Source organism: Lygodium microphyllum, chromosome 3 (genome assembly GCF_053477565.2).
Source record: "Lygodium microphyllum isolate KBCC chromosome 3, Lygodium_microphyllum_v1.1.10, whole genome shotgun sequence".
In the NCBI taxonomy this organism is placed as follows: Eukaryota; Viridiplantae; Streptophyta; class Polypodiopsida; order Schizaeales; family Lygodiaceae; genus Lygodium; species Lygodium microphyllum.
Genome location: NC_141137.1, coordinates 149,689,115 through 149,707,342, shown reverse-complemented (window position 1 = coordinate 149,707,342; position 18,228 = coordinate 149,689,115). Strand labels below are relative to the sequence as shown.

The 18,228-nt window shown below is 41.6% G+C and overlaps 1 protein-coding gene across 2 annotated transcripts in view; it reads left to right on the top strand.

Moving 5' to 3' along the window:
* The first annotated feature begins 3,150 nt into the window (after window positions 1-3,150).
* LOC148039027 (ATPase complex subunit) overlaps window positions 3,151-18,228 on the top strand; it is a 71,258-nt gene continuing 56,180 nt past the window's right edge. Inside the window, exon 1 of one of the 2 annotated variants that reach the window (XM_087674899.1) lies at window positions 3,151-3,431. In XM_087674899.1, the coding sequence (XP_087531025.1) occupies window positions 3,321-3,431 (111 nt within the window). In that variant the 5' untranslated portion in view covers window positions 3,151-3,320. The remainder of the gene's footprint in view (window positions 3,432-18,228) is intronic. The other variant, XM_087674902.1, reaches the window with a different exon arrangement.

Sequence of the window (18,228 nt, the reverse complement as noted above, 5' to 3'; positions counted from 1 at the left end):
TACAAAAGTGGATGAAAAATTGGTCTATTTGTAATGACTTTAGGAATAAAATTGCTTTCCTCTTCATCATGAGACTAATGTTCCATAATATCTTTATGAGTAATTCTGCTCACAATGATATTCTCAGCCACTCTTTCCATCATTAATCACCCCATTTTCAACTTCAACTTGCTCTATGACAACAATGGCATCATCAAGAGTTTCCCCATGAATGCCTTGCAAATCCATTTCCTCATCAATATGTATCGACTGATGATATCAATTATCTCATCATGAAATTCTCACTTAGTAATTCCAAGTACCTTGCCATCAACCCTGTTACCAAAGATGTGCCCCTCAAGCATCTTTTTAATAACTTCAAATTTCTTCTTCAATCTACGGCCTGCCATGTAACAGTCTCTATTGTCACAAATGCATTTTTTGCTACCAATTTCTCACACCACTTTTGCATATACCCTTTACCGAAAGTTGGTTCAAGAGGAAACACCATTTCTCTTGCATGAATTTTATCATCTTTTTAAAATACCAAAATTTTGGCCTCTATATCATGATAAGCCACACAATCACGCTTTTCATGTTGAGGAGCTATTACACCAAATACATCTATGTTTCCATCCTTCTCTGATAGGCCTTTGGTGTCCCCTTTACTTCACTTTTTCATCGAAATTTGTAACCTTTAGACTAAGATCACACAATCCCTTCACTAACTCGTCCATTGCATTCTCTTTAATAGATGGACTAGTAGGCATAATTAGCAGATCAACCATAGAAACATTTGGCTTTGCTACAATTTCCGGTGCTTTCACAAAGACAACAAGCATAGTCCCTAAACCTAACTGCAGTTTCATTCATTTCTCATTTACTATCATATTTATAGCTTTTATTACATATACCTATCTATTTTTAGCATTGTCTTCGATGTCTCATCTTCTAAACGGTTAGTCAAATTCTCTTGCAAGAGTGAATCTGCAACTTTCAAGAATAATTCAAATTTTTGACTATATAATGATTATTGGTCATCAACATCCAACTATGTATATCAACCTTCAAATTCACATAGCAAAGCTGTAGTTGCAAGCTCTTTATGTAGCACTTTATTGGGACTATCTACCTAATCCATGAAATTTTTGCATGTTACTAAACTAGTGTATTCAAGGAAAAACTCTTCTCTAGAGCTTTCTTAAAGACAGTCCAATCCAAATCCTTTTTATACATATCTACAAGTCACCCTTTCAATGCGTGCATGGCAAGATGAGCAAAATACCAGCTCCATGCATATTGGGAAATGTCACAAAAGTGTATTTTGAATACATATACCCATACAAAAGTTGATACATTCTAGCCATTAATTTACTTCATCTCTTGTTCCAACTACCTACAAAGCATTCCAATTGCAGTCTCAAGCTTCTCAAAATCCTTCCTTCTTTGTGGTTGCCATCGATGTTGTTATTGTTGATATTGCCGCTGCTGTGTTTGATACAACAAAGTCAAATACTAAGCCACTTGTTGCAATACATCACCTGCACTTGATCTTGAAACTCTTGAAGAATCACTCATCTCGATACTCCTTTTGTCAACTTTAACGTCGGGTTTACCAATATTAGAGTGTATAAGGTAGAAGGTCTACTACAGGGGTACAAGACAAAAGGGTTTAGAGAGAGTGAAATAGGAAACATGAAGAAAGAAAGAGTATTAAGTGTTTATATGAAGTGAAAGACAAGAATAGAGGCACAATTCCAACAATACATCAATATAACCACATGATATGCCCATATCCTAGGCATGCAAACACACTTGGGACAATTGTCCAACACACAATTGAGATTGTAGCTCAAAAATCATTCGACATGTATCAAGATCTCTGTTGTACATAGTCCAAAATCACAAAGATTGACCTCGTAAATTCATTTAATACATTAAAATCTCTATAGTAGATGAGGCATATTAATGCCAGGAAATGATGCCAAGTATCAGAATCCATCAAAACCACTATTTATCCATTACAAGGCTTCAAAAACCACTTCATCCTTGTATGATAAATTTATTACAACAAGAAGAAAGCACTTCTTACAGCCCATAAATTTACTCTAAACTTGAGTTTTGATGATACTCGAGCATTCTCTAGCATTAAAGAGTCCGATTCCATCAATAGATGCATTCACAAGTCTGTTTGAAGCTCATGAACTTCATGAATAGCATGTTGCACTGTTTTGCCCTATTTTCAATAGCGAAGACACTTAAGAAATCACTTCTAAAACCCTCATTCAAGTCCTTTTATCATAAGCTTTGATGGCTTCCCCTTCAGCCTTATCTTGGGAGCTTCCTGTTGAGCATAAGAAGCATATATCTCTCCTTCCCAACCTCTCCACGTTTTTCCCACAAGCAGGCTCAAAAAATTGCACCAGTTTTTTCCCTTTTTGGCTCTCCATGACTAGGCTCACATGAAAGTCCCACTTTTTTCCTTCTAAAGCCCTTTGCACGTTCATTATATTTGGACACTTTGTCCTTGTCGAATAAGCAATGGACATTATCTCGGGCACTTACTTATTCTTGACACTTTTGGTCCTAACCATTTACAACCTTTGCAAAGTAAGTTGTCATCGACTTGACAAGTATATCATATGTAAACTCTGTCTTACACTTGATAAGTTTTTAATGTATCTTGACCTATCACTCAGGCTCCCATACAGTCTTAAGACATACTCAACTTTCATTTTCCCTACCAAACACTGGTCATGGCACGCATATGAAATCACAGTATTTCTATGTAAATTATAAGTTTTATCGAATGGACATGTTGTGCCATGACAATGCACACGTATGCAAAGAACATCAATATTATTGTAGAGATAGAAGAAATTGGGGTTTTCTCTCATGCAATTCATGTATTACAATGGGTACACCATGGATAAAATATAATTCCACACATGTGGATATGTGCATGGACGAGAGAGAGAGAGAGAGAGAGAGAGAGAGAGAGAGAGAGAGAGAGGTATTTGATGAGAGATTAAAATTATGTTTATTAAGTTTACAAGTATCACATTAAGTATAATATGACAATGCAATTAAACATTTTCAATCTATGGATAAACTTCAAACTATTTCCTATTAAGCTCAGTTTAATTTATGGATTTGCGGATTTGAACCTTTGACGAGGGTTTAACGAGTGAAGGGAGGAACTTTGAAGTTTGGAATGCAACATAGCTCTTACAACTGCATTAACATTACTGACATTGAACCGGCAGGCTGCCTCCCAAGACCAAAAACATACCTGCAGTGCAGACAAGCTCGTGTGTCGGGGTGTGGGCCTTGTCGTCAGCATGAACGGCTTGTTGACACCTCGTCATCGTCGACTGCTTCGACCTTTCATCTATTCTTCTGCATGGCTCCACCACAAAGAGCAGCACACCCGCTCCATCAACATATTTTCGGTGAGGGATTTCATCCATTTCACTGTATGATTGCACGCAACACTCACTCTTATCGTTCCCTCATTCGCGTCAGAGAGAATGATTCAACAGGTCATTACACACACACACACACACACCCACCCACCCACCCCAGATAATGTAATTTGGGAACTCAAAGAGCCAAAATACCTCTAGTTAGCTTCTTGGAATATAAATACCTCTAGTTAGTGCGATCTGGGCCGTTTCTATAAATTTGATAAATCCATTGCTCTAAAATTCCAATTTGGAGTTGGAGGGTGAGGATGTGGTGCGGAGTTGTGACATGCTAGTCTCAGCTATTGTCAAGTTGAGTGAGAGAACCAGATAGAGAGAGCAAGTCAATAACATAAAGTAACCTTAAACCCTGAAATAACAACTACGTGTCCTATGTGTCCTTTTTGTCACAAGAACTAAGTGTCCTGTGTATCCTAATTGTCTAACCAATATACTAATTGTGTTAACCAACTATAAGTAGTCCTATGAGGCACATACCAAAGAAATAAAGGCATGAAATGAAAGCCTATTGAACCCTCCTCCATCCTATGGCTGCAGTGGGGAGTGACTAATCGAGTCACAAAAGAAAATAAGGTCAAAGCTCACCAAAAAGCTTGAAAAGAACGAAGAAGAGCCTTCGTAAAAAGATTTGCCAAGTTATGTAAGACAATTGAATATAATTGGCTGATGGTCTCTCTCGTACATATTGAAAATGAACCTCAATTTGTTTTCTATAGGCATGGAACATTGGATTTTCATGCAATGGTCAAAGAACTCCAACTGTCAATGTAGACAACTATAGGAGATGATTCACATATAAGAAGATTTGCAAGTAGCTTGGAGAGTCAAGCACATTCCACCATAGCCGTTAAGACTACCATGTATTCAGCTTCAAAGCTGGGCATGGCTATTGTTTTTTACTTCTCATTGAACCATGAAATGCATGAAGTGTCGAACATGAAACAACTGCCACTATGAGTCTAGCAATATTGAGACGGTTGTTAGACACATTACATGATAGCAAACAATTCACTCCACTTTTGGATAGAACAAGAGTAGCCACTTGCCATGCACAAGTTAATCTTCTTGCATAGGTACTTGTTACTAAAACATGCAATGTGGAGCCTATTTCTTTTGAGGATGATGAGCATCGAATGACAACCATGCAATCTGAATTGAACTTTATTGACAATTTCTTCGAGGCTTTGATGGATCTATCCTTCAGAAATAGTTGACAATGCATCTTCCTAAGAAAATATCCTTAACATAGGTGTTGCTTAGCTACAAACTCTTGTAATTTGCATGACCAAAGTGGAAATACCAAAGATATGCTACCTCTAGGTCTCTTGCAAAGATGGTAGTATGCTTTTGCCTCCTCAAAGTGATCTAGCTATTATAAGCTTGAACAAGTGACCTTGATATTACAATGATATTCTACTTCTTGGGGTCTCATATAGTGCACCTCAAACTGTACAGGAAAATTGGCTAGGATAATTCAAGATAGAGACAATAATCTTTTCTTAATATTGGGAATGTAGAGTATATTTTTTAAACAAATACATCCACTATTAGTGGTAGTGACTATAATGCTTCCAATGCCCTTAATTAAGTAAGAATAATTGATAGTATATTATACCATTTTTCAAGTGGAGACGATGCTAGGGTATCAAATAAGCTTTTATGTGAAGTAATGTGCTTAGTAGCACCATTGTCAAAAAACCATACATGAGTGGTGAATGAAGTGTAAAGGGCCTTTTCTTCTTGTGGATTATAAGTACATATAAGGAAAGACCAAGCACTTGAAATGGCAAGATTGGCCTCTTCAACTTGATGTATAGAACATTTGTTTGAGGGAACTGCCATCCCCGGGTCACCGTGATGGTGATTTTCAAGGGTTTGTTCCTCTTATAGTAGTAAACCAACTAACTCTTCAAATTGAAGTGGATTAGCATTTTTTTGGAGAGAAGTTTAGAGAGAGGTAGAAGTTATGGTAGAAGTCGAGAAGAGAATGTGAATGTGTAAGAGATCATTTTTTTGTTGAGGATTGGTTCTTCAACACTTTCAAGCTCTTCTGGAATATTTCATAGGTTAGTACCTAGGATATCAAAAACTCGTAGCAAATTGAATTGACATCGTTCCCCTTGTGTGTTGCATTGCCGCTAGCCTCTAGTCTGAGCCACTTGTATTACACGCATCGCCCCTACCTTGCTTGCCACTATGTAGCCATGACTGTGTTTGTATTCAATTCTGATTTTGTTTGCGTCCAACCTCGATTGTGCCAATCATGCTGCTTGTACTTAGCCACGCTCCCTTCCTTGTCCCTCCCTAGCTCCCCAGCCTGACTTGCCACCATCTCCTGCAGCTTGCCATAGCTCTTTTGTAAGTGCTGCTTGGTCGTTGACTTGTAAATCCTCCCCCCCCACAACTACCTTTGCCTTTTCCCTTGGTTGAATAACAACTGGCTGCTCCCTCTGTAGTAGCATTGACTCTTGGCGACCAAGAGCTCACTTGGGTGGGTCCTTGGAGAATGTGCAATGGAAACCTTTGGTTGGAGGTTGACGCACTGGTGCCCCATAGTCCAATACCTTGCATGTCTTTCTCATTGAGGAACAACTTCAATCAGATAATGCAAGTAGGAGATCATGATTTTCGGACAAGTCATAGGTCACTTCCCCTCTGTTAGATATGATCAATGCCCCACCCTCATTAGGTGCTACCAATGATCCATGATGCTCAAAGTTGTAAGGCCCCCATTATGAGGAGAAGCCAAATGTGAGCCCGGACATTGGTTGAGTCCTGACTTGTATATCAGATGAGGTCTATGTGACCGGATGGCAAAAAGGTGACTGTTGTGGGTCTAATCTTTGGGTTAGACGGAGTGGTTAAGCTGGTAGCAACTCGAGGCACATTGCATTGAGTTGTGTGGTAAGGGAGTTAAAAGGGGCCCCTATTGTGGGGTCCGGGGGCCGCGGAAGCGGCCCCTGGCTGGGGGGTCCCAGGGGGGCCAGTGGCCCCCCTGGCGGGGGTCCGGGGGCAGCGCCCCCGGCCCGATGGTAAAGGGAATATTCCCTGGAATATTCCTTGGCCGACTAGTGGAGGCTCATATGGTAGGTCGGTCAGCAGGCCGACCTAACGACCTTCGCGGGCTATAAAAGCTAAACCCCTTCACAGCCATCTCTCACTCATCCTTCACCCAGTCAGAGTTGTTGTTCCAGCTAGCCTTAAGCTCTTCACCTATCTTCTGTCTAGATCGCCATCTAAGCTTCACACAGTGGAAGCGCACGGGTGGACAGAGCCATCTTTGTATCAGTTGTTTGGAGTTAAAGAATTTACTGATTCTCCTCTTATCTGCTGTGTACTCTCTATCTCTTTCTCAGATTCTGTTCGCTGCGCCGTGTAATATTTTACACCCTCTAGGGCACGACTTCAAGATTGGATTTATTCCACCTTGCACATTGGCACCTCACAGATAATAGAGGTAGTGCTGATGGGGCAAGGCATGTTCAGGATTTGACTCACCTTTGTGGATGTGGCACAAGAGCTTATTGACAACTTCCTAGTCATATCCTCAAAATGAATCATCTATATGGTTCTATGGTATAGTGGTTTCATGGTTTTTGCAGACTTCATGCTGCATAACATATTTCCCCTATATCTTGCTAACCTTCTCTTCCCAATCTTGCAATCAAGTACCGCTAACTGATTAAGGATTTTGGGCACCTTGTTGTTGGCATGGTCCTCTAACACACTCTCTTTGCTGTTTTCTATGTAGGAAATTTGTGTTTGCAACCTTTGAAGGCTGGGTGATTGCTGCTATCAGTTGGGCAACCTCAAAACACAACCTTCTTGTGATTGATCGGCTGATTTTTGCAGAGATGAGCCATCTACAGGCTTGCAAAGTGTAGCCTTTGTAGTTTCTCTCTTTTTGATTGAGAGAAGATCAACAACAAATACAACATTAGTTCAGTGTATTTTTGCGCATACTCCAAAAGTATAGATGGATCAATTAGTTCAATTGGCTTGATGATTCCAATGAGGACTATGATGACGATCAAAGCCCTAATCGTGTATGTGATGCTTAATGTCATTGTCAAATAGGATGTAGCGAAGTCCATCACGATTGAGAAGATCGGATTGACTTGAAGGAGAATGGAGATTGGTTCACTGATCAAACAAAGATCGGCATTGTGACTGCGGTCAAGAAGATCGGAGCATGCTTCGTAGTATCCTTAGCCTCATTCAATAGAAAGCTCCCCCTACCCCACCAACAAACAAACAAAGCCTCCCTCCAAAAAAACCCCACTCTCCCTCCCTTCCAAAAAAAGAAAAAAGAAAAAAAAGACCCCTAAATCTCTTGTTTCTACTATTAGCTTGCCTGTATTAGTCATGTCAGTTTGTCATCTCCTGGTTGTGAGCTCCTGTACAAGTCTAATAGAGACACAGAAGTTCTGGTAGTTTAGGCTCATTTTATTTCTTTGTCGGCTTCTTGTGTGCATTCCTAGGCCAGTTATTGCTTTCCACGGTCTGTCTACACTTGCTAGACATTGTCATTGCCATTTGGGATTTTTTGGGGGTGTCCCCTATTTTTTTTTGGCATTTTTTCTTTAGTGAGCAGCATTTATTGTTGGTCGGCTAGTATTTATGGCCTCCTCTGGATCAGGTCGGCTAGTTTTTTGATGTCTTGGCTTTCATAGCGAGCCTCCCCACTTGGCAGACATATACACAGTCTTCAGTCTTTAGCCTTCCCTTTGGAGGTGCACACTTCGACACTTTAACTCTCCTTACTTGGTGCTGCCATCGTCATCTGCTTGATCTAGCACCCTCACTAAGGCTTTGGGCTGTGTGTAGGGACTGATCAGTCCATCATCATTGTATCAGCATTCCACTTCAGTCAGTGCAGTATTCTTCCCTCATCTTCTGCTTCCTCATCAGTTGTATCACAGTTTGTCTCATAGGCCAGTTTTGGTCTTTAGAAGACGTTAATATAACTTTCTTTCTTTCTTTCTCTCTCTCTCTCTCTCTCTTTCTTTGTGCTTCTCTCTGTATGTGTTTCTCTTTTGTTGCGCACTCGCACATGATATCATCGCCTATGTAAGGACACAGTTTGGATATTTCTTGTAGAAGAGCAAGTTTTCATCGCAGAGACGCAGCCCAAATTTCCAAAACATAGAGTTTCAACTCGCATTTACTGCGTTTACTGTCCGAATAGGTGTTCCATTACCCGTTTTTGTAACCCCAAGAAGCTAGGTGATAATCTAGAGAGACCAAGTAGCAGCTTTCTGGCATTAGACAGCCCTAGCTTTTGCATTTTGCTCAAAACATAAATTTCTTCCTTCTTGGTACAAGTGACAGCATTTTGCTGCAGGCGACTGCTCCCCGAGCCTTGGTGACAATTTCGTGTAGTAGGCGATAGCTTTCTGTGTAGGCTACAGCTCCTTGACAGCGGGCGACAATTGTTTCTCTGTTAAACGCGAACTTCTGGGTGATTGCAGGTTCGAAGTTGTCTTTCCAGTTCACGAGCTTTGATGACTCAGAGGAGGAGCTTCTTTCTAGACACTCTTTTGAGCGGAGATGCGATTATAGTCGGCATGAAGAGTCTCCCGTTCGCACCCATCCCCCTTCTATTCATCTTTATAGAAGGCTCCATGCTTAGTGAAGATGCCATCCTTGATATCTTCAGTATAGGTGCCTATCTTACCTTCGTTACCCAAAGAAGGCAAACTTGATGGTGAACTATTCATTGTGGTTGTGTAAGGCATACTCCACGCCTTTGATCTTTGGGCTTTTGTTTTAGAGGCGTACTCTCGTTTCTACGAGTGAAAGGTGTTTGTGGAGACCCAAACTACTTTCTAAGTACGTGGCATACGAGCAAATCATGATGGCGAGTTTACTTCTAATCTCTTTTCTTAGTTTTGTAGGGATCACGGCGGGTGGAGTATACCCATCCGAACACACCTTTGGAGAATGGTGTGGTGGAGTGTGAATTGGACCATGCTAGAGATGGTCATGTTGGAGTATCGAGGTCTTCCTCATACCCTTTGGGGTGAGGTGGTGGCTACTATGGTTCACATTTGTAACCACTGCCCGACTTTTGCATTACAGGACACGACTCCTTACGAGGCTTTCTTTGGTTGAAAGCCTTCGGTCTCATTTTGGCACCTTTGAATGTGATGTATTTGTGGGACAAGAAGAAGAGGAAGACAAAACTTGACTCGAAGTCTAGGAAGGTTATCTTCGTGGGGTACAACACTACCATGAAGGGATATTGACTTTATGACCCGATGACACGAAAGCTTGAGGTGAGCAAGGATGTGCTCTTCGATGAGGCTTCGGCCTCCAAGGATCGTATTGATGGTTCTATTACAGGTGATTCTTCGTCATTGATTGCCCCTCCCCCACCCTCAATTCCGTTTCTCCCTTCCAAGTTGCCTCTTTGTACCCCTTCTTCGCTTTTGCCTCCTCCCCCTCCTTCTCCTTCCTCTACTTGGGCTTCCCTACCCCCATAGACAGATGCGACTACTTCCTCTACTTCGTCGCATACTTCCATCCCTTTTGCCTCCCCTTTGGAGTCCTCTAGGGGGTGCTTAGTCATCCGATGGGGAGCCTTCTTTGGATGAGGAGGATTTACCTTCTCTTGGTGAGGAGGAATCCCTACCCTAGACAGGTGCATTGCAGGTACCGAAGACTTGATAATCTCCCTCACAGCAGGATGAGCCTAATCGGATTTTCCGTTGGTAGTGATAGCTCATGTAGAATTCAGGTTTTTCTCACTTTCTTGCTTCTCCTACAGGTCCACGCAAATTGAATCGCTTATAGGCCTAGCGGAATAGCTCACTTTGTGTGAACTATGCTTTTATGCCAGATTCTTCATGATAGTGAGCCTACTACAGTTGAGGAGGCTCTTGCATAGGATATTTGGCGTCAGGCCATGCAAGAGAAACTCAATTCCATTGAACGTAATCAGACTTGGGAGTTGGTTGTGCGTCCCCGGAAGCAGAAGGTGATAGGTGTGAAGTGGGTCTATAAGGCCAAGTACCTTGCAGATGATTCCTTAGACAAGCACAAAGTTAGGCTTGTTGTCAAGGTATTCCTTAGCGGGCAGGATTGGACTATTTTGAGACTTTTGCACCTATGGCTTGGATGTCTACTATTCAGGTTATTTTGGCTCTTTTAGCCCACCATTGCCAGCCTGTTTATCAGATGGACACAAAGTTTGTCTTCTTGAATGGTGTCTTTGCGGAGGAGATTTATGTTTAACAACCTTCTAGTTTTCTTGTGCAAGGAGAGGAGGACTAGGTCTAGAGATCGCAGAAGGCCCTCTTTGGCCTGAAGCAAGCTCCCAGAGCTTGGTACGGTGGTACTAGAGGATTGATTGATTCTTTCTTCAGATTGGCTTCCATCGATCAGCTCATGACCTCAACCTATACTTCTAGGTTGAGGGTGACAGGTGTGTTTTGCTCATCTTGTATGTGGATGATCTTATCATTATAGGATGACATTCTTAGGAGGTTGATCATACTCCAGAGATTTTGTGACAGGAGTTTGACATGAAAGATCTAGGGATCCTTCTCTTCTTCCGTGGATTGGAGATTTATCAGATGGCATAGGGCATTTTTGTTTTGCAGCTCATGTACATTTTCGAGCTTCTCTCAAAGTTTGGTATGGCCGATTGTTGGCCTATTTCATGTCCCATGGACCTAGAGTCCAAGCTTTTGGCTGCAGGAGTTCTATTTCAGATGCTACTCGTTACACGTGTCTTGTTGGCTCCCTATGTTGAGAGTCATTTCCTGGATGCGCCCACGTCAGCAGTGCCGCGTGGCAGCAGTCGGACAATTCGACTGCAGTCGGCTGCATTTAATGTAGCGGACCTGATTATTTATTGATTTATTTATAGCCTATAAATAGGCTGAGTTTTCAGCAGTTTACACATTGTCTCTGACAGATTTCAGTCCGCTGAATTGCGGAGATTGCTCTCGGTGCTGACAGAGATTGAGATTCTCGAGGTGGAGATATACGCAATTATTTTCTCTGCATGTGTATAATTCTGCATCCTTATACAGCATTCTTCACTGCAGATTTTCTGTGTTTCTGTGTCTCTTTCTCTCTCTCTCTCTCTTCTCTCTTTGTTCACTCTTTGTCATGGTCATTTGCTTCCGCATTGCTTCACTCCGAAGTTTGAGATGATGGATTTAGGACTTCTCCATTTCTTTTTGGGCCATGAGATTTATTAGTCTCAGAGGGGGATTTTCATCTCTCAGCAGAGAGATATATAGGAGCTCTTGGTGACCTTTGAGATGGAGGATCGTTGGTCCATTTCTACTCCTATGGATTTGAATTGGAAGGCCACTTCACACATAGATTCTCCTTTGGCGGATGCTACCTGCTACCGTTAGCTGATTGGATCATTGATTTGGCTCCTCAACATTCGGGTTGATCTATGTTTTGTTGTAGGTCTTTTGGCTGGGTTCATGAGTGCACCTCAACAGGTGCATTGCAGGCTGCTCCAAAGGATACTTCGGTTTTTGAGGTGGACCTTTAACCTCGGGATTTCCTATCCAGCAGGTATAGGTCTTTCTGATCTTGTTCTTGTAGGTTGGAGTGATTTAGATTGGGTTGGCGATGTGGATCAAAGGCGGTCTACTACAGGTTATTGTTTTACCTTGGGTGCTGGTGCTATCTCTTGGAGTAGCAAGAAGCAGCCCATGGTAGCCCTATTTTCGATTGAGGCAGAGTACCGCATGTAAGACTTTGTGGCTTCGGCAGTTGTTGGAGGAGCTTGGATGGCCCAAGACTCGTCCTACTATCTTGCGGTGCGACAATGAGAGTTGCATTGCCTTGACGTGGAATCTCGAGTTCCATGCCCGAATGAAGCACATAGAGATCCAATATCACTTCATCAGGCAGAAGCTTCTGAATGCGACCATTGATGTGGAATACTGTAAGACTGAAGATTATCTTGTAGATTTGTTTACGAAGGCACTTCCCCAGGCTTTACTTCATGGACACTCCAGATCCCTCCGTCTGCTTCCTTGTCTAGGATCTGAGAGGGGGTGTTGGCAGTCATTTCTTGGACGCGGCCACGTCAGCAGTGCCACATGGAAGCAGTCAGACAGTCTGAGTTGGTTGCATTTAATGCAGCTGACCTAGTCATTTATTGATTTATTTACAGCCTATAAATAGGCTGAGTTTTCAGCAGTTTACACATTGTCTATGATAGATTTTAGTCTCCTGATTGCGGAGATTGCTCTTGGGGCTGATGGAGATCGAGATCCTCGAGGTGGAGACATACGCAGATATTTTCTTTGCACCCGTGTATAATTCTGCATCCTTATATAGCATTCTTCATTGTGTATATTCAACAGTTATATCACTTTAGTTATTTTCCGTGTTCATTGTCTCTGAGTTATCCTAACCCGAATTGAGTTCTTTTATTAGTTTGTGCTTTGTCGTACGATTGCTATTTGTGTTTCTGTGTTAGAGTATTTCTTTACATCATGGAAGGTTTCCTTTGTTAATAAGGCACTGTCAATAGGATTTTCAACAAGCTGCTAATCATATGTATCAGGACAATAGAGACCTTTTGTGAGGATGCTTGTCAAGATAATGGAAGAAGAAACTTCATCATAATATACCGCACATTGGTGGTGTGTAAAAATAAGATTCTTCTTGATGCTGGACACATAGAGGACATTATGCAATGTTAAAGGTAGTGCCCAAAACAGATACAACCTACACATGACCAATGCCTTTAATTGCATAAGAGGCATTATTAGCACATGATTGATTCCCCCTTAGGCACATGTGAGAGAGAGAGAGAGAGAGAGAGAGAGAGAGAGAGAGAGAGAGAATAAGAGGCGATTTGCTTAGATGCACCACTGTTGAAATACCAAGTAGAAGCCACATCAATAATAGAAAAACAAGTATCATGAATAGAAGGATTACATTGACATTGAATGAAAAAAGTATATACTATAATCCTTAAGGCGAGAATAGTTTGTGGTCTCATGTGTGAGAGCAAGATTGAACTCCTTCTTGATGCAATGTGCTTACGACATTTAGTGATGTCATGCCCGGTCTTTCGGCAATAATTATACCTCTTGGGTTTGTTGACTGTATCTTTGAAGGATTGGAAGAGGATTGACTAGCATGGAAGGATGTCTTCAATGGAAAAGGAGTGGAAGCAGAAGGATGACTAACATGAAAGTTTATTGATTTTTGACCAGCAAGCTTGTTTTTTACTTTAGGTTTGCCCTTTCCATGATGAGTGGAAAAGGCCTATTGGGCTGACATGGTAGCATTGTGGTTGAGATGGCTTTGTTCTTCCTACAATAAGAGAGAGACAAGTTGGTCGAAACTGTAGGTAACTTGGTTGCCCATTGTTACCAACCACAAGGTGGTAGCAAAACCTTGATATAACTTTGGTAGGCCATTAAGAGTGATCGAAACGAGTTAATTATGTGGGACCTCTTCATCAATATTTAATAATTGTTCAATAAGATCTTTGGTATTGATGGGGATAGGCATCCATATTACCTCTTCCTTCCATGTGAATGTCTTCTAGATGCTTATGTAAGTAAGCAACACGTGCTTCTTTGTCCACTTGATACAATGATGAAAGCTTGCCCTATGTATCCTTGGCTATCTGGCATGATAAGATGTGTGGAATTATATCTCTCTTCACGGATAAAGTGATTAGGGCATGCGCTTGGGCGTCCCGGTCATCCCATCAAATTTGCTCGAGTGGGAAGCAATGTGGAAGAGGATGATGATTCGGCATCATGCGAGCCACCTCTGGATGTGGAGGCGGGATGTGCTGTCAGTGTTGGAGAAGCCGGCACAGTGCCATTGACAATATGCCATAAATCTTCACGCCAAGAACATGTCGCATCATTTAAGCCCACATTGGGTAGTTGGTGCTGTTGACCTTGTTGTCATGCACCAAACATACCCAACAAATCATTATTATTATTGGCCATTTGTGGAAATCAGCCATGAAATAATAATTTTCAAGCAAAGAGAGAAAATAAATGCCTAAATAATAATGAACTACTGATAGAAGGGATGCTGGGCACTTCAATGGAGTTGAATAATACGAAGAAGAATACTTTTCTCTTGCTGTTTTCCTGCTGAGGAGAGAGAAAACTATGCTGAAAATAATAATTTTCAGAACTAAATGTTACTCGAACAAGGCAGCAATCAGCTGTATGCTGAAATCAGAGATTAGTGGCTAACGTACTCCTACAATGAGGACAGCAGCAGAATTTGTGAGAATTCACCCAATAAATGTGCCAAAATAAGCGACTTTTCGTCAATGTCGGGAGAAATTAGGACCAGCAGCTAAATAATATGATTTTTGAGCATGTTGAGGCTAGAGAAAATGAATTGGGGCAAAAAGCCCGAACATCGAGTGCCTTGATGGTGAAATTGGGCAAAAGCCCCAAATTTTACCGGAAAATTAAAGAAATTGGATAAAATTATTACTTGATTGACATTAAATGCTGCACCTCAAGCTGGACTGAGCCTTGATTTTGATGAATTTCAGAAAAGCCCCAATTTTTTTGAAGAGATTGGGGTGAAATTAAGCTCAAACAACGAAAAGCCCCAAATTTTATTAGGAAATTGAAGAGAAATTGGAAGAATTTTGTGAATTTTTTACCTAGATAATGCTGAATGTTGCGCCTATTGATGAATTGAGCCTTAGTGTTGATGAAGAACGACAAATTTTAGAAAAGCCCAAATTTGCTGGTGAAATTGGGGCAAAATTTGGCCAATTCAATGAAAAGCCCCAAATTTGTTGATGAGAATTGATACATAAATTCGGCTATGAATTTGGAGTAATAGAGGAAAAGACCCAAAATTGTCTTCAAATTGGAGACAAATTGGGTGATTTTAGTGAAAACCCCCAAAATTTCCCCAAATTGTGATTGGGAAGGGGCACAAATGAGAACAGGGGCCCGCTAGAAATAAAAGAATGAAATAATATTTTAAAAAAAATTCTTTAAAAGAATTTTGGCTTGTTAGGCAATTGGGAAAACAAGGCGGCACGTTGTAAGTTGACGTGGAGATAGTGTGAGATTGCCGGTGCATTTGAAATGTGGTGAGTCAATCGTGCTAAGAGGTGATAGGATAGTGAAGTGGCCAGGTTGGTGTGGCGGTTGGTAGGTCGAGGTGGCATCTATTGGGGAAGGCTCTCCTAAAGTGTGTCAAGAGGGTGGCAACTGATCAAGGGTGTGTCGGGCGGGCATCTACACATGGGAGCACGGCAGAGCAAGGCATTGTAGGTGGCCATTTAGGAGGTTACAACAAGTCTGTGTCATCACGAGACAATTAGATGTGACAATTGGCAGGAATGTTGGTAGCTAGTCCGTGGCCAAGGTGGTAGAGCCAGTGTAGTAGGCAATATGCTAATCAAGGCAGATTACTCAGGAGGGGCTCGAGTGGTGTTGACGTGGACAGGCAAACAAGATGGTGCACTGGTGCAATCGCCAATGAAGAATATAGAGTTGGTGCGAGGCCAATGGCTTGTGGGGTAGTTGGTCAAGGTGTGGCACTCAATGGCAATGATTGCGTGAAAGGTGGTCGCAGGTGATGGTGAATGTGAAGAAAGTAAGTGGCTCTAATATCAGTGTTGGCCTAGGTGTGAAGTAATTGTGCAATTAATTGGTAGAGAATGAAAGGTACTAAATGAATTGATTGATGCATAATAACTCAATCACAAAATGAGAGGTGATGTATTAATGAGAGAGAGAGGATACAATGCCCAAGGTGACCAAAAGGAATAATGTAACATGTGAAGATATGCTAGGGTTTGCACTGAGGAAACACAAAAAGTACGACCATGACTAAAACACAAACTTAGACAGTGATGTGTAAAACTCAAACCCTAAACGCAAAATGCAAAATGTAAAACTCAAAACACAAACACAAACAGAGAAGAGAGAGAACTCTGAAGTGAATGTATGAATGCTGTAAATGAAGGAAAGAATGTACAAGATGCTCAAGGGCCGAGTTGTCCAATAGCTGATGGCTCTTGTGGAAGCGGGTTGAGGGATGTGTTGATGTGTATTGTCCATCGGAGACAGATCTTAAGTGCAGTTTTCACCAGTCCAACCAAAGGCTAATGAAGAAAAGTGCCGAAAATACAAAAATGACTTGATGTAGATGATCGAAGTTGATCACTAGCAGCGTGGGAGGCTAGACGACAGCTGTAGACAACATAGCAGCAATTGTTGGGGGCTGGACAGCTAGTGGAAGAGGCTGATGGCTGAAACCTACAAGACAAGGATGGGGCTGAATGGTGGGCAGCTGATCTATTTATAGACATGGAAGGATCCTCCCAAATTAGGGTTTTGATGTGGCACATAGAAACTCTCTAGCACCACTCCTTGTTTAATGAAACTTTTAGTAATTTGTTGTTTTGGGGCTGTTTTAAAGAGCTAATCGGTGGGGAATGAATTTTTAACTCAACACCAAACTTGCGTGCTAATGATGCACAAAGTGTCTTTTTATAATAAATGAAACCCTAAATGGCATAACCATCACAGGAAACCCTAACCCTAGTGTCACTTAGTGCCTAGGATACTAGGGGCAACAACTGCATTTAATGACAATTTAAATGCCTATGGAGTCTAGATCATCAAAAGGCATCAATGCATAGCCCATGAGATGGCCTATAGATACCTCTCATTCTAGATAGATAGGATTCTTCAGCTGAAGTTCTTTATGTTGATTTAGGTTTTAACTTTTAATCCTTTTTCTTTTCATGGTTTGACACATATGGGATCCGCATAGTCTTCGCCTAGGAGGTAGTTACTATGGAGGATGAGACCAATGGAGGTGTTGTGGACAAGTACATTGTTAGTGACATCTCACGATCGGCATTATAGTGGGCCGTTATTGCTTTATTACTAGTGTGTAGATTGGCCGCCCATTTTCTGGCACCAACATTTGTATTGGCTGACTGGTATTTTTGTGGGTGCCCTATTGGGCTGTCCTACCTATTCATTTGTATGGCTTAGTTATAGGCAAGCAGGCTTCCTCTTGATTTACTTCAGTGATCATAGTACTTGCATGGGTTTGAGAGAGGGAGCCAAGGCCTGCTACCAGTGACTCACATTCCAATTTCTTACAGTGTTTTGTGCCTTGGTATATGAATTCCATTTCTTGAGCATTTTGTTCTTGAGTTCTTTGTTCTTTGCCGTGTTTCTCTTTGTGCTTTGTGTTTGTGCATTCTCTTACAGAAGTTTCTCACACTTTCATTGTTGCTTCCGCTTTGACAAGGCATCAAACATCTGTGTTAGGTTCTGTGGTGCTGTTTTCTGCTGCTGCAAGTCTGCATTTACCTTTGTCTGCTGCTGATTTGAAATATCTGTGAAAGAATGGTTGGTCCCACCCAACAAGAATGGGACAGACAGGCATGTGAATGGATTGTGCCATGAGAGAGACAGGAGGAATAGATCTTAGTGAAGAAAGAGGAGGAGAAGGGGAATGGGAGGCAGGAAGACTCTTGGGGGGGAAAAGATTACTAGTCTTGGTTGTTCGTCATGATGAAGTTCTTTGTGGAAGGGATTTTATGGCATGTGGGCTGTTGAAGGATGCAGCTGCCATGGAATTGGGAGAGTCCAAGCCTGATGAAGAGGGACAAGATGGCAATGACCAGCATCTGAAAACGCAGCAAGGGGAAAACACAGAAAGCAGCAACAAAACATAGCAAGATCTCTCACAGGAGCAACACATTGGTGATGATATCAGGTGAGGAGAAGCAGAAAGATGCTTTCAGAGGGAC